This window comes from Corythoichthys intestinalis, chromosome 21 (assembly GCF_030265065.1).
Source record: "Corythoichthys intestinalis isolate RoL2023-P3 chromosome 21, ASM3026506v1, whole genome shotgun sequence".
Classification (NCBI taxonomy): Eukaryota; Metazoa; Chordata; class Actinopteri; order Syngnathiformes; family Syngnathidae; genus Corythoichthys; species Corythoichthys intestinalis.
The window spans coordinates 22,843,993-22,861,872 of NC_080415.1; the positions used below are offsets into that span (position 1 = coordinate 22,843,993).

Below are 17,880 nucleotides of genomic sequence, written 5' to 3' on the forward strand. Positions count from 1 at the left end.
AGTATATTAAAAAAAGGCATGTCCGATATGTTTTGCCGATTCCGATACTTTGAAAATGACGTGATCGGACCCGCTTATGACATATCATTTTTTATCATCTGGCAAATTGTCTGACTTTGAATGGAAAAAAATCCAAGCTGGACATAAATGGATTTAGTGTCAATTTGCAGGATGACACCTAATGACATCGGTTATAAGCATTCATTAATGCCTATGACAGTGTCATGTCATAATTATGGCAGTCTTATGACACCGCTGTCAAATAAAGTGTTATTTAATGCCATAACTAGCAATAAGTGAAACAACTGGAACAGTAACTGAAGAAATAATTAGCACAAAACATGAATTTTAAATGTTATTTACATCTGTATTGCTGCAATGGATGCTAGGAGGCATGTTGGATGACAACACTGTTTACAGCAGGTGGCAGCAGAGGTTGACTGTCCCCCCAAGGAAGCAGTAATGGCCAAATGAAGCTTCTTAAAGCAATGAAGCTTTGCAGCCAATTGTTTCAAAGCTTCATGGTGGTTATAACAGTCTTATGATGCCACTGTCAAATAATGTGTTACTGGTTATCTCTTGGTGTAGATATCTCATAATACAGTGATTACAGCGGCAGCTTATCTATGAACAAATGCCGTTTCATGTCAAATTTAGTGGGTAACGGTTTATATTCAAGTGCGCCTTTTTGTCCAAAAATTACGGTAATGACTTTTGACTTGATTGGACGTCTAGCGCCTCATTTGCACCGAAACCAGAGCATTCACAACCATTCTTTTGTGGGCATTTACAGGTCACTTCTTGTTCATTTTCGGGCATTTAAAGGGTACTTCCTTTGGATCTTGAGTAGAGCAGGGCGGTAAACCGAAAATTTATTGTTACCGAAATTCTTCAAGATGACCGACGTAATTTTGACCATGTCGGTAAATTCGGTAATTTAATAAAAGAAGAAAATATAGTCTTTTCATCCCGCTTTGACCCTGTGTTGTTCGGCTATGTTCATTCCCCTTTAAGAAAGCAGACAGTGTGCTTATGTATGGAGTCACGTGGTTTTCAGGAAGCCAAACAAACAGAAGCCCGGTAGGCTAACGCTAGCGGCTAACGCTACAAGTAAACGGGATGGAGTCGGGCTTAAGTTAGCTTCGCCAAACTTTCACCTGACATTATGTAAACTCTTGGCGGGTTCCAGACGGGCTTTGACCCGCTGTCCTCCCTGGTTCTCACGATATCAGGAGAAGATGCTTTCAGTGCTTTCTTCTGGTAGCCAAGCCACAGGCTAACGCTAGTTGCTAACAGCGGCTACAAATGAACGTGATGGAGTCGGATAGCAGCTCTAACCTTGTCAAAACAAAATTAATGAGTGGACTGGGCACAGACTTCATGTAGCAATCATTATGTCGCGTTATTTGGCATCTCTGTGTGATTTCTATGAAAGCTTTCATGATGGTAAAGCACTCAGCATAAAGTATAATCCAACAGTGAAGCCTATATATAATATGACAGTTTAATCATTGGCCACAGCTATTTTTCCTGTATGTGTTTTCTTTATTCTGCCATCATAAAACCTTAAATGTTTCATTAGCATCAGAGCAATACAGCTTTAATCTGGTTGTGTCTGTGTGGGGGGTGCATGTATTAAAAAATGTTTCGGGGAAAGAAAAAAAAAACCCTGAAACCTTGACGTAAACACTTGTGTTGAATAATTATGTCACAGCAGCCATTACCAATAAGTTATTTGAAGTGTACTGTTAAAGCTGCAAGTCATTTGTGTTAGAATCACGTTTGCACAGTCGTCATATTGATTTTTATAATGTTGTACATTTTTCAAGTCATGCAAACTGTTATAAATGTTCACACTAGAATTCTTATTGTTTACGAGATTTTTTTTTTAATACTTAATGTTTAGACTGCATGTGCAATTGTTAAATTGAAAGCTGGTAAATAAACTTAACGAGAAATGGTTAATTTGTATTCCATGCATTGATTCAAATTTTCAAATTATATAACAGTCCGCTTGGGCGAATTTATCGTCTTTTATCGTTATCGAGGTAAATCTGCTCAATGTATCGCGATACGTACTTAAGGCCATATCGCCCAGCCCTAATCTTGAGTCACTTCCTGTCCATTCTTGAGTCAATTACCTTTCAGTGACCGAAAATCAAGAGGAAATGACATGAAATGCCCCATACTTAACTCGTTACCTGGCGTTGGCTGCCACTGACAGCCATAGACGTCCAATATTCCCTTCTACTTTGATGAATATTGCCTGCCATTGAAAGCGATGGACGTCCAATTCATTTCGACTGCCAGTCGAAATGGATCGAACCTCTATCGCCGTCAATGGCGTTGAAACATGATCATTCACATTCTATCGCTGTCAATGGCAGCCAATGAGTTAAGACTTGTTGCTGCGACAGCATCCCAAATTCCTCCACTGCCCGGGTGACAGTATCAGCGGGGTGAGGGGTAAAGCGATAAAATGCCGAGAGTCTGGCTGGAAACGGCGCCTCAAGTAGGTCAGCGCGACTCAGAGAAGATAATCAAGGCCATTTCGACCCCTTCTGCGCAAAGCGCAAGTGGGTCAAACGCGCCAGTCAGCTGTTGCGGCAATCACATGGGTGGGCGGGCCGCCCCGGAAGGCAACCATGTCGTAACGCTCCTTTTGTGGGGTTTCCCGCTTATTATCAAAGCATTTCCTTTGTCAAAAGTAAAATTATAAAACAATTACATAAAAACGTATCCTGTGTGTGGTAAATTTTGGGGAGATGGGCGTCTAATATTGTTGATATATGAATAACCTATTTGTGTAACAACTAAAGTTGCTGTTTTTGAAAAAAGGAAAAAGTTAAGCAGTGTCATGCTTTGCGTAATGCATGTCCTGAATGTGAACCAACGCAAACTGTAACCTAAACTATATGCAACATGACCTTAGTTGCCTCCGCTCTTGCAACACCAACACTGAGATAGTGTCAAAATGGGAAAAGGATGAGTAATTATTTTGCATTTTCCTAAAGGGAACACATGTCTCACTTTTTTAAAGGACAAACTACAGTAGGAATGTTACTTTCTTAGAGATGCAAACGTACACTTTACTTACTTAAAAAGAGAAAAACTATCGATGTTATTCTTTCCACAAGAAGAAACTGTAATATTTGTGTTGATGTATGTTGCAGTTTCCTTAAATAGAAAAAATATATTTGTTAAGATTTATCAAGAATAAACTATTAACCTAGCATTTTCCTAGGAATAGGTAAGACACACTATTGATGTTGATCATCTATTGAGCTTGCGCTAAGGATGTGCCTGTATGACATTCTGACGGTATGAAAACCTTTAGCCAAAATATCACGTATTGCAATTACAGCTCTAAAATGTGTTACTTTTAGATATCTGGGTTATATAAAATAAATAAATAAATAAAAATCCATTGAACTGGATTTTTATTTTTTTAAAAACATATTAGTTAATTGGAACATAAGTATAATGTTAAGTTAAAATAAAAAACAATGACAAAAATATAACTGAAATATTGTAAATAAAATTAAAATAAATGCAGTCTTAAAGGTGAACCTAAAGCCACAGCTCAACATTATTACCATCAGAATAAAAAGAACTATTTTCTGTAAAAAGCACATGTGTATGACTCGTGTCATGTTTACATTATACACACACTCTTTCTCAACACAGTTGCTAGATAGAAAAACTACACGTTTTACCACCGCTAGACACACTAAACACGCATGAGTTAACTCTTGTAGCTTGTGGGAAACGTTCACGGCAGTGTTTACTAACCTTTCATTTTTGTATAAATGCGAAATCATATTGGAGGTATTGCCTCCTCGGCAATACCTCCGCAAACATGTTTTACATGTCGGCTGGCCCTCCAACTCTAAGCCACGGCCGTCTGTAACTTTTCTGTAGCCGTAGTATTCCCATACCAGCAATTTCGTTTTCTTCGATGAGGGGAGTTTCACCTCCTCCAGCCATCGTGTAGCACAGCTGACTCACTGACACTGAGCAACAGCCGGGGGGGAGGGTTGAGCCTTGCAGCTCCAAGCGAGGGATTTCTCCCTGTATTTTTGGGACATGAAAAGTAGCTAATACCGTAGGGATGGTATGGCAGAAATGAAACTTGACGTTTTCATACCATGGTATACCTTGAAACCGGTAATCAGCACATGTCAAGCTTGCGCGTTTCAAAAATGAACACAAAGCTTTGAAGTATCACTTTCTTAATTCGAAGGCACGCCATTGATATTGTACTTTCTTACGTAGAGGAAACGGACACACTTCCTATTTCCAAAGACGTAGACAAATTGAGGTGGGACTTTCTGAAAATGACGATTGATGTTGCACTTTCTTATAAAGAAGGCGCACTATTGATGTTTGTTTCACTTTCTTAAAGGGAACCTCGTATTTAGACTCTTAGGCTCGAGTAAGCCACAATTGTTCTTTTACTAAAATGTTATGAGAAACACTTAAAATATTGCCATTGATTTAAAAAATCTATAATATTTTGTACATTTTTTTACCTACAGAGGGCGCCATGTTTTATGTGCGCAATGGACACTCGGGGTGATGACGTGGTTTGTCACTGTCACTAGACGAACACTACCGGGTTACTGCAATTCCTTCTACTCGGCCAGATGTCCAACACATGTGCACATCGGTTAAAAGCGGCGAGTACTTACCATTTGTGTTTTTACTGATTCTTTTATTACCTTTTCATTCATCATTCATTCCTCAAAATCCTTTTTGCATGTGTTTCCCTCTCATACTTTTAAGCATTGTGTTTTCTTGTGGTAGCTTTAAGGCAGATTGTTGATCTGTTGACCACATTAGTCATGTAGCATATTTAAACCACTCTTATTTCATATTACTACGTTAAAGTATTTTCTTAAGGCATCTTTAGTATGTTCTGCTTGTATGTATCTAAATAAAAAAAGCTGAAAGCATACGGTAGTACTTGGGTGTCAAATTTGCTTTTTTCAGGGCGTTTCGCCGATGTAGCACATTTTGGCATAACACCGGTTTTGTCCTACTCTCGTCTCATCCCGTCTTTCCTGTTCATTTTGCTTTTGCTGCTCGTTGTGTGAAATATCGACAGTGTTGTCATGCTCATTAATGTTCCTCTTGGGTTCAAACTGAAAGGGTTGAACAGATGACTTGTTTACGTCGCTAGAGTCATACCCTGGAAGCATGGCAGCATAACCATGTGACATCACCGCCCTGCGACGTCAACAACAATGGCAACCAACTGGATAAACTAATTTTACAAATTGTATAAAAACGAAAACATCAAGAGGGGTTTTAATATCAAATTATTTTAACTTATAACGTTTATCTTTTAAGAACTACTACTTAAGTCTTTCTATCTGTGGTTCCCTTTATAAAGAAGGCACCCCATTGATATTGTACAGTCTTACATAGATGATACACTTATTTCTAAATAAGTAGACAAAGGACTTTCTAAAAAAAAAAATGACGATTGATGTTGCACACTAGTGATGTTTTAACCAAGAAGAACTTAATCCATTCATGTTTTACTTAAAACAATGACACAATTTATGGCACTTTCTTAAGAGGACACACTTATTATGGTGCACTTTCAAAACCAAGTTGGACTTTCCAAAAAAGAAGACAAAGCATTAAGGGTTGCACTTTCTTAAAAAGAAAGCGCGCCATTGATATTGTATTTGAAGTTGGACCATCCTAAAATCGAGGCTCAAAGAAGACAGGTGATATTATAGTGTCCTGAAACAAAGCAAACTATTCTTACACTTTACTAAAAAGAAAAACTATTGACATCCTATTTTTGTAGAAAGACTTTCCTAAAATGAAGACAAACTATTGCCTCTGGATGACTTGACAGTCACTTGAAACCGAAGCCAAAAACTGCCTACCCGAGCATTTTTCAGTATCTCCTAGCACTTTACTTCTGCCACTGCCACCGAGAGAGGGCGTAAAAACCGCCCTCCAGCCAGACACCGGTTTACTTCTCTATTTGTAACCCCCGAGAACACGACTCGACAAAGGGCGACGTTTCCGCCGCCTTTTCATCTCCGCTCCGGTGATGCCGGCAGCTCATTTAAAGCCCTTTCCCTCCTTTCTCCGTCACATTCTTGCTCAACATCCCCCCCTACCACCTCATTTCCCTGAGTGTCTCGGGGCAGTGCCTCCTCTCTAGCTCACTCTCTCACTCCCGGCGTGTCCAGTGACTGACTGCACAATGCACATCCATTATTCATGGCTGGCTTGCTAAGGCAACGCCAATCACAGATGGAGCCGTTGCTATACTTGCCACCGGCTCCCGTGCACAGAAAATACCCTAGAGAGAACCCTGGAGGGAATAACACGGCACAGGAGGAATAACTAACAGGAGAGAGGAGCCATGTTTGTAGTCCGAGGAGAGGGGGGGCTCACAAATGATTCCACCAAAGCAGTTGAAGGCTTCAAGACAAGGAAGGAAGAAGGAGAGAGTCAAGAGAATGCTTATCTCCTCACCTCGGTATTGATGTGGCTTCCTTTTTTCTGTCTAGTGATCCATTGCACGCTCTCCCGATACACACATCCCCTCTCACTCACACACACACACTCACTACACCAGCAGACACTTCTCGCCAGCAGGCAGGCAAGCGGGCGGGGAGGCAGGGAGGCAAAAGCAGGCAAGGGGAGGGGAAGAAGGAGAAAAGGAAGGGGAAAAAAACGTAGGCAGCTCACATTTCAAACTTGCAAAGAGAGGGGGTGGTGCCTAATGTGCGAGACGGTCTGTGCCTTGGCCTTGCTCCAGTTAAACAAACCCCCCATCCCCAAGTCCCATTCCTTTTTTTTAATTTTTTTTTTTTAAAAAGCAACATTTAGCAGAAAAAAATGATAGTGACTCTTCTTCGCGGGCGACTTAATCCACCAAAATAGTAATTAAAGAAGGGCCATGCAGAAGGAGGAGGCGGGTTCACTTTGGTGCGGCTTCCTGATGAGCAGGGAGGGAGGGGCCAATTAGAGCTCATGAGGCTTGGATAAATAATTACACTAGAAAAATAATACCACTTCTAGTAACATGTACACAAGCAAGCACCCGAGGCGTCAAATGTCACGAGCGCATTTGCTTTGTCGTAGCGCAAGGGTGCTTAAAAACAAGAGTTTAATGAGCTACACTCGTTCTTGGTTAAGTGCAAATTAATTTTCATGCAATGAGATCGCCTCCTCGCCTCCTGTTGCTAGAAATGCTATTGTCTCGACTCGTGGTGACTGGCTTGTATTTCAAATGTAACACATAAAATGAATGGAAACGGCTTCAACTCTATGTAGAGATTAACTTTGACAGCAATATACAAATAGTACACTGTACAGACCAAGGGTGTAGGTTTGCATTGGGATGGTGAGGACATAACACTACCAACTTTTCAGGATGCTCAAATTGTCCCCACCAACGTTGTTGTAATGATAGAATAGACCCTACCATTATGAAGTGAATTATTTTCATTGTATTCCGATTTACATTTATCCCTTTTCACTTGCTGAAAGTACATTTTTCCCCACCTCAAATGAACGATTGGTTGGCTGGTGACTTGAAACCCCCCGTCCCGCCACAAAGACACACACTCACACAGCCCAGACACGGTTAGTCATGTAAAAAGACGTCAATGTTGTGGAAGTGGGGGAAACACCGCTAATTTAGCTACTAAAAGTCCGACCTGCATCAGAGTTAGCTTAACATTAAACTTGCTAATCTGCAAAACTACTGCAGTCAGGCCAGCCTCAACAAGGAACGACAAAGTCAAGCTAGCCATCGTTTATTAGGATCATTGTTTGCATTATGTGCATTACGGTAATAACCTTTTCACTTGCTGAATGTGCCGGTCTATTTTTCCCATCTCAAAAGATCATTTGTTTGGCTGATGACTTGAAGCCCCCCGTCCCGACACAGACACACACACATACTCACACAGCCAGACAGATTCATGTTGACAACATGCCGCTTACTCCACCCCTTTCAGAGAGGAGAGATATTGGAAGTTTTTTGTGTTTTTTTTTTTCAGCCAGCAGCAGCCACTTTAAGTCATGTAAAAAGACGTTAATGTGGTGGAAGTGGGGGGAAACGCCACTAATTTTGCTACTGAAAGTCCGACCTACATAAGAGTTAGCATAACATTAAACTTGCTAATCTGCAAAACTACTGCGATCAGGCCAGCCCAACAAGGGACGACAAAGTCAAGCTAGCCTTCGTTTATTTGGATCATTGTTTGCATTATGTGCATTACGGCAATACCCTTTTCACTTGCTGAATGTGCCGGTCCATTTTTTTCCCCCCTCAAAAGAACATTTGGTTGGCTGATGACTTGAAGCTCCCCGTCCCGCCACAAAGACACACACACAGCCCTGACAGATTCATGTCGACAACATGCCGCCTCCTCTGTCCCCTTCAGAGAGGAGAGATATTAGAAAAAAAAAAAATTTTCCGGCCAGCAGCAGCCACTGTATGTCATGTAAAAAGACCTCAGTATTGTGGAAGTGGGGGAAACACCACTAATTTTGCTACTGAAAGTCCGACCTGCATCAGCGTTAGCATTAACATTTAAATTGCTAATCTGCAAGACTACTGCGATCAGGCCAGCCTCCACAAGGGACGACGAAGTCAAGCTAGCCTTCGTTTATTTGGATCATTGTTTGCATTATGTGCATTACGGTAATATTGTCCCTACCTATGTTGAGACCAAACCTACGCCCTAGGTACAGACACTGTACAATAATCTTTTTAAAATGAAATCTTCACCTTTAATCTGTAGCTTTAATTTTAATAGCGCCGCTCCTAACTAAGAACGTTTCCGCTATTTTATGGAAGAGAGAAAAAGAGAAAATGCATGATTCAGCAGAAGTAACATCAAGCTAATTGCACCAATCATTGGTCGACCTGAATAAAATTCTTTTAATTTTCCCAGTTTTTAAGTGTAATTGAACGTGGCACTTTAAATCCATTTCATTTAATTTAGTAGAAAAGAAAATGGGATATGCATGACTCAGCAGAAATGACGTCAAGCTAATTGCCCCCGCAACGGGTAAACCTAGGTCATAGACTTCACGATAAGTTGATGGGGCTCGGGGCTGATCTGTTCAAAACCAAAGCAGCTAGCGACCTAAAACTCCTCATGAGTTATAAATATATGAGTCTCCATGAGCAGCGACATAAAAAATTCCAAGTCGTTCCCTAATAAAATCCTGATTTTTTTTTTCAAGTATAACAAACCTTAAAATGGCTATAAAATTCTCAAATTTTACGCTAGATGCACAGAAATCACAAAATGCAGGGATAATCACCTATATTTTTAGGACTAATAGTAATATTTAACATACAAGTTTTTGTCCAAAATGGCAACCTACATTTTTTTTTTATCTAGTGCGAGTTTTCAACAGCTAATAAATCATTCAATTTTCACATCAGAAACTTAATACTTAAGGAAAGCATGCAGAACCATTTTAATTTTACTTAACAAAAGCAAAATTTGCATTTTCATACAATTATTTAGGTTAAATTCCGATTTTACTATTGCCTCAGCACGTCTTGCCGGCTATCTGGCCCTCATCGTTTTTTGATTGAAATGTTACATAAAATAAAAACACGTAAAAGGCTAATTTTTTTTTGTATGGACGCAGTAATGTCTGAAGTACTACTTTTTTACAAAAATCGGGCAGTTGGCCGAAAATTACCTGATCTTTTGAATGTGAACTTACACTACTGTGTAAGGATACAACATGGCGGCCACCACAAAACAAAGAGCTTTTTAAGTTGAAAACTGTTGTAAATAAATGCGTACATCCTGCAATTTCTATAGATATGAACTTAGAACAGTCTAGATTGCTAAAAGCAAAAAAAAAAACAACAACAAAAAAAAAACGGGCAGTTATCATTCATTTTACGTAAATATTTCGAGCTAAAATTACGCTATTGTGTAAATCCAACGTGGGGGCCATCCCAAAACAAAGAGCTTTTTAAGTTAAAAATTCTGTAAATAAATGCGTACCTAAATGATTGGTTAAAAGCAACAAAAAAAAAACCAAGCAGTTATCATTCATTTTACATAAATATTTCGAGCTAAAGTGTTGCTAATTTTTTCCATGCATTTTTTCCCACAACGTTTCAAAGTGCATGCATGGGGCTATTTTATATAATGATTACCTTGAATCCTCGACCAAATAACTCTTGATACACTCCTGCTTGGTTGTATGCAGCAAAATCTTTGTCCTTTTTCCACCTAAATCTGGCGTTAGAACGCAGCGTGTGTTTGACTTGCTTATGTAAAAATTTCTTTCAATTTTCCTATTTCAGTTTTTTTGTAATTGACAAATGGTAATTGGCACTCTTATCAACACAAACCTGTTACATATTACTTTTTAAAAGAAAAAAAATGAATACGAGACATGAATTTCAAAGTTCTGAACTAGCTTATATAAGCTTTTTAAGGTAAAAATTTGCACATAAGTATTGATTTATGACCTAGCACTGTATTGGTGTCCAGTTCAAATAAGTTGGACTTGTCAATGGCGGCCAATGATCAAATTAAATTGGTTTCCAAATGAAATTAAAATTCGCTCTCCATGAGTTTTGAAATGAAGTTTTTCAGTAGTTTCCCTTGACAATCACACCACGTTTTTGCAAGAATCACAATTTTTCCGTCGCAACCAGGTAGCTGCGTGACGGTGAGTAGTCAACTTTGACAAACCATCGGAGGGTGTTCGGCGAGAAAGATAAACGAGCCTCAGCCCGACCAATTACCTCGCTGAAAAGCATGTTTACCCTGCCCGTTTGTACCAAACTTTGTCTGGCCTACACCCCCCTTGTCCTTTCACTCTTCAGAAGCCAGGAATTCCAAGAGCCTGTTGAGGCGCAAACAATTGGGAGTGTACCATTCGGGGTAAAAAAAGAAAGAAAATAGTGATTAACCCCCCCCCACCCCATACACATTTTATTTTTTCATGGACCCCAAATGAATCTCTTCCTAGTGTACTCTGTAATGATGATATGGGGGGTTGTGTTCAGCCCCGCCCCCTTACTTTGATGTGATGCCCCCCACGTAATCAGGGATTAATAGAACGGGCTAATCTCGCTCACAAAGAGGTCACTACTAGCACCCATCCCCCCCTTCTCCGCCCCGGTGCATTGTGGGGCCTCCCCCTCTCACTCCCTTCCCCTGAGTGCATCCATTCAAGCTATCAGTTCAACTCACTAAATTACACCGTGGCCTTTTCTCATCTTGTCAAGCGCAGCTCCATTCAACAGTAAAAAGCAATTACGCTTAAGTATGACACGCATATCGGAAAAAAGCGAGCGCTTTGTCGCCGATTAAATCAAGTTTTCGCCTCCATCGGCGTTTATTTCCACAAGTTCTGCACATCCAAGCACCAAACGATAGACTGAAATGGGCTTTTTCTTAATGAACAAAAGGTGCGAGTATTGATTTTTCCAGCCTTTACATGACCGATTAATTCCGATGGCGTGTCAGAAATGCAACAAAACCTAAAAACTGATTGTTACATGGTTTGATGTCCACAAGGTTGATTAAAAAAAAAAAAGTGCCTATTAATTGAGTTTCATTGCTGGTTGTCCTTAAAGAAAGCTAACTGTAGTCTAGAAGGGGAAAAAAAAGTTCGGACACCCCCGCCGTTTTAGTTGAGCCACGTTTCAAGTCCCGGTCATGTGACTCCGGTCGCTCGGCAACGGCTCCACTGGGTGTCAGGGGAACGGGTTCTGGCCCTGGGGCCTTACGGGGGGATAGTGCTTGAAGGGCCATCGTGAAGGCACCTTAACAACCTCCTTGGTGACGGCCTCCCGAAAATGTGTTTGTGGAATGTGAGAAAAAGCCAGAGAACCCGGAGAAAAGCCACGCAAGGGCTTTTCTCCAGGTTCTCATGCACAAACTCCACAAAGGCCCGACACGGACGGAAAACACGAATCAGACCATCTCGCTATCCACTGACAGCCTCTCCGTCTTCATTACCGACATGCTAAGGCAAGCTTTTCCCCGTCGCCCCGATAACAACATTAAGCCGCAACCGGGATGATGGATATCATCACTTTCTTTTTCACTGTCAGTATCAGCGTGACGGGTGATGACGCCGATGCGTTTTGGAAACTGCGGGGTAGAAAAAATTCTTACCTGCAGACTTAGGCGTGAACTTGTCGCGGTTGGCAGCGCACACGGCTAGCAGTCTGTAGCCGAGGTCCAAGTCGAAGCCTTGTTGTGCCGCGACGCGGCTAACCACCTAATCGAACAGCAAAAAAATATGCTTGTTTAGTCGGGTTGTTCCGATCATGTTTTTTTTTGCTCCCGATTCAATTCCAATCATTCCCGATATTTGTTCCCGATCATATACATTTTGGCAATGCATTAAGAAAAAAATGAATAAAACTCGGACGAATATATACATTCAACATACAGTACATAAGTACTGTATTTGTTTATTGTGACAATAAATCCTCAAGATGGCATTTACATTATTAACATTCTTTCTGTGAGAGGGATCCACGGATAGAAAGACTTGTAATTCTTAAAGGATAAATGTGACTTTGTATATTGTGACTAAATATTGCCATCTAGTGTATTTGTTGAGCTTTCAGTAAATGATGATACTGTAGCCATTTAACTTCTGCCCAAATGCATGATGGGAAGTGCAACCATGACTGCGTCGTGGTACCAATTGATATATCTTCTCTGCGTTGGGAAATAACATAGGGTGTTAAGAAAAAGGTCAACTATTACCTTTCTTCCCCACATTGCTTCCCACGATTATTCTAATCATTGGGAGAGGGATTGTAAGGCTTTAGCCATTTAAAAAGAGGCTCCAAAGGCTGCCAAAATTTACTCTACTCATTTTACGCTGCCTTTTAGCTCTATATACAGTATGGATAAAACGGCGCCATTATAGATTGAACGCGACAATACGTGAGTGGGTCGTGCAGCGCATGCGTTAATTGCGATAAATATTGTAACGTGATAAATGTAAAAAATATTAATTCTCGCCGTTAACGCGATAAATTTGATAACCCTACCTTAAGCTTAAACTACAGACTCTGGAAGAGTGTAACACATTATGTCTGTAATGTTAAATACAATCAGAAAACGATTTCATAAAAAAATTTTTTTTTTTAAAAATTTTTTTAAAAAGGCATGTCCGATTTTTTTTTTGCCGATTCCGATACTTTGAAAATGACGTGATCGGACCCGATCGAATAAGAACAAATGGTAATATTTACCTAAAGCAAATTGAATAATCTGACCCATTAATCTGTTAACTAGTCTTTAACACTCAAAACAAGATGGAGAAAATTAGTCGAATAGATTTCAGAAAAATCATCGTATTAAAACGTTCTAAATTTGCAGTGTGAAAGTTGGTACGTCAATACAGATTTATTTTTGCATTGATCATTTAGCCTATCAATTAATTAGGTTCAAATTGGTGGTGAGAAATGTAGCCCTGACCCCCGTTCACCCAATCTGTTGGGTCTTATTATGGTAATGTCCATCCCCAGCAAAAAGTGTACATGGAGGTTATGCTGTTATATCGTCCCTACCAATATTGAGACCAAACCTATGCCCTTGTAATGGATCCATTTCAAGGAGTAAGGGGAAATTCTAATTGCCGTGTAAAGAGATTTACTAGTTTCGGTGAGAAGGTGAATATTTTTTTGTTGTTGTTTGTGAACTACATTTCCACACAAACGAACATTGAGGTACCAATTAGCTCAGCAAGGAGAAGTATGAGAGTCATTTTTCGAGTGTCCCAGAGCTCGCGAAACTTGGATAAAAAGAGCACATTTATCAAGGTTTCATCAGCCGTGATTGTGTATATCCGTCCGCGGAAACAGCCTGGTAGCAGATATAATAAGTACGCCTGCCCCTCTGCTATTGAACGCGTTGTTGATAATCCAAAATATTATAATGCCCCGGATGGGGGGAAGAAGGAGAGGAGTCTGTACTGGCTTACCCACTTTATTGTGGCAACAATAATAAAGAAAAACAATAACAAGATAACAGCGGACTTCTGTGACATGCGACCGCTATCTCGCTTCCCTCTACGTCACAGCTCCTCCTCCTCCGATCGTCTCTTAAGGGGGCCTCGCGGAGCTACGGACATTACAATTAGGGATGTCCCGATCCAGGTTTTTGCACTTCCGATCCGATACCGATATTGTTTTGCACTTCCGATCCGATACCGATACTGGCCGATACCGATACCGACCTATCTGAGCATGTGTTAAAGTTTAAAGTTATTTAGCCTCCTTACTTAGTTGTCAGACTCATGTTGAAAACAGTTTTAGTACCCTTGATAACAACTAGCCAGCTGAATTAGGTGAGTTTGAATAACACACAACGGCTGGTAACATGAAACTGACCTGTTTATTCAGTGACAAACACAAAACATTATAAATAGCAAACAGAAATGGCATAGTCAGTCAGTAAAACGGGCAAATAATATTGTAAACTGTCTTAAAAAAGCAAAACACACCAACAACCTCAGTGGAAAATCCCACAAATCCCCCAAGCTATTAGATGTTTTTAATGTTTCGTGCATTAGTTACAAAAATTGTATAAAAAGCCTCTCAGGTTTAAATAAACGACTATTTCAGTATCAAGTTAACATTTTAAAACAGTAAATAAAACACTCAAGTCCCCATTCTGTTTCAGCAGCTTTAAACTACATTCAATTCATTTAATTTTGCAAATCAACTGTTAAAATTGTTAAAATTGCTTCCGTTATTCCATAATTTCCCTTCTGTCTACTTTCGACATGTGAAAGTTTTAAAACTGTTTTGAAGATAGATTCAAGTCAAGATTTTGCCGATTTAGGAGTATTTTTGATGAAAAATTAATTAGGTTTGCTTGGAAGGTTCTAGAGCTGAAACGAATACTCGAGCAACTCGAGTAACTCGAGTTTAAAAATTGATCCGAGTAATTTTATTCACCTCGAGTAATCGTTTATTTTGACAGCTCTAAGCATCACGTTTTGCTCGGACTACTTTTAATGCGGGACAACGCGCTGATGTCACGTGCGTAGAGGAAGAAGCAAAAAAAAAAACTTACTGCAGCCGACAACCGCTACAAACGACGCCGACGTTGCTAAATACTAGCCCGCTCATGCTACGTTAGTTGCAGGTGGCGTCCAGTGAGTCTCATAGAGATCACATGTATGTTGAACTAGATGCGCAATGACAGACTAGGCCGCGTCTGGGCAGCGTTAGCAAACAGCCGCCATCTTAAAGCAGTAGAGCGCTAAGCGCTAATAAAGAGCGCTAAACGCTAATATACTGTATAAGATTAACGTTACTGTCACTACTAGCTCACCTTACGTTAGCACTGCGGAGGGCTAGGTTTCAATTAATTAAGACCGCTTTCGATGCGTGGCTAACGTGTCTTACATACAGGCTATAACATAACATAGCGTTGTGGAGTGATGAGCATGTCAAATAAAAACTCAACAATGCTAACTATCAATTTTAGCTCAGTAATCATTGCTGGATAAAACACCAAGTAGCACTACTCCCTGATGTGCTCCAATACAGCCTGTATCATACATTTATTCTGAACAGTGCAAAAACTTAAATCCTATCAGGACTTACAGTTTAGACTAACTTAAAACTTAACTAGAACTTAAAAATGGCTTGACACAAATAGAAATTTAATTGAAAAACGTAGGAAAAAATCCTAACTTTTAAGTGATGTGTGTTATCAAGCGTAAAGGCATTTTTAGGTGTGTTTATATATATATATATATATATATATATATATGTATATATATATAAATAAGATCTAAAGGTTTTTTGAGTGAAAGCAGTGAATTAGTCATTTTTTAAAATTCTAGTTACATCTGAGATGCAATTGTTGGCTGTTTTCAACAATATACATCAAAAATAAAGACATTGATTGACTGAAAATGATAAAATGTCTTGTTTTCTCATGTATATCTATAATTGCTCTTCACCTAAAAATATATTTGTTTTATCCGATTACTCGATTAATCGATAGAATTTTCAGTCGATTACTCGATTACTAAAATATTCGATAGCTGCAGCCCTAGAAGGTTCACAACAGCCTACTAGGGAAGTCTCCTGCTTTAAGATGGCGGCCGTTTAGTTTTCCATACTTAAATGTTGCTAACGCAGTCGAGTCTGTCGTGTAGCATCTGGTTCTATTTTCATATGATATCTATTATCTCCAGTAAAACGACGTTGACTGAGTTTGTTGCGGCTGTCAGCAGAAGTCAGGTATTTTTGTGTTTTTTATCCAGCGGCATAAGTTGAGCTAAAGCCGTGAGTTGAGCATTGGCATTACCCGGGTCTAAGACAAGTTATGTTTACTTTGCGCATTGCGTCCCGATGACCGCGCTGTGTATTAGTTCCGCTTTACTTGACATATTTCAATAATCGGAATTTGGATGTTTGTGAATCGTTCTCGAATCTTCAGCGGCCGAATCGCGTGTTAAATGGTGCGTCTTTACTCACGTGAGATAATGGCTCGTCATCCAGAATGACTTCTTCGGCAATGACTCTTGTTATTCCCTGGGCTTTGGGACTGTCGAGTGCCAGTTTGTCACGCATAGCAAAAGTTTCTGCCAGTGTTAGTTGCGTAGGACCTTTCTTTTTGTCTTCGGTTTTCTTAACATACCCCTCATATTGTTTGTGGTGATATTTCGCTAAATGCTTGATTAGGTTGGTTGCAATAAAACTTAGAGCTTTACCACTATGCTTGACTTTATTGTGGCATATGTTGCTCTCTGCCTCTTCGTCTTTGTCGTCCTTTTAGGTGAAATGATCCCACATAGCTGGCATTTTTACCGATAAATTCTCTCGGTAAATTGGGAGACGGTAATGTAAATGTAGTGTGTTGAAGGTGTGCCGAAAAATGCGGAACGGATTTTAGGGAAACCTAGGCAAAAACTGGAATGGATTATGTAAATCAGTGCGCTGGAAAACCCGGACCGGACTTAAAAAAAAAAAAAAAAAACTGGATCGGAAGTCTGGATCGGAATTTTTCCCGTGTTCCGATCCGATACCGATGCGCATTTTTTTGCCCATATCGGCGTCTGATCCGATCCAAATATCGGATTGGGACATCTCTAATTACAATACACAATGAATAGGTTGCCGCTAGTTTGAAACGGCCTTAAAGTTTTTAAATTTTTTTTTTTTTTTTTTTTAAACATGGTGGGAAACCATGACTGTTAGTTTTTGCTCTCAATGTGCTAAAACGGCGTCATTGTAAACTGTTTGAGGCAATGCACGAACGGGTCATTCCGTCCATGCATTTATTGCATCAAATATTTTAACGTGATTAATTAAAAAAAAAATAATTACCGCCCATTAACGTGATAAATTTGACAGCCCTATATATATTTAAGTTAGACTGTGTTTTGAGGTATTTAAGGGGGTAATTCAGTTTTAAGCAGAAATCCGTGTTACATCGCCAGCACAGAAACGGAACACGTTCCTAAACCGGGGACTACCTGTAAGGCTAAACAAATAATCAACTATCAAAATTATCTTTATAATTGAATAGTTGTTGATTCATCAAATTAATTATGACAGCCTTATGTGAGCTTTAAGACTTGTAAGACCTTTTTAAGATCACATACATAAGAACTCAATGGCAATTCCAAATTTTCATAGCCGACCATGCAAAAAAAATGAGTCAGCTATCACAATAATCGTTTGTGCCTGCCTTAATGTGTATTAGAGCTTTTGAAGTATGTATGACAGCGATTCAAACGTGTCTAAGACTTTTTCAGCGATGTGTGCGCGTGGTAGTCCTGATTGATGTCCTCGACAGCACGTCGTGACACCGTGTGATTATCTCCCATAAATATAGTCACCAAACCGAACCCACGTCG

At 39.8% G+C, this 17,880-nt stretch overlaps 1 protein-coding gene across 3 annotated transcripts in view; it reads right to left on the reverse strand.

The window, feature by feature from the left end:
* The window catches only part of LOC130909140 (zinc finger MIZ domain-containing protein 1-like), a 175,233-nt gene that overhangs the window by 33,548 nt on the left and 123,805 nt on the right, over nucleotides 1-17,880 (reverse strand). For 2 of the 3 annotated variants that reach the window (XM_057825258.1, XM_057825259.1), the window contains one exon: nucleotides 12,153-12,258. In XM_057825258.1, the coding sequence (XP_057681241.1) occupies nucleotides 12,153-12,258 (106 nt within the window). Of the gene's footprint in view, nucleotides 1-6,504; nucleotides 8,234-12,152; nucleotides 12,259-17,880 lie in introns of those variants that run through there. The other variant, XM_057825260.1, reaches the window with a different exon arrangement.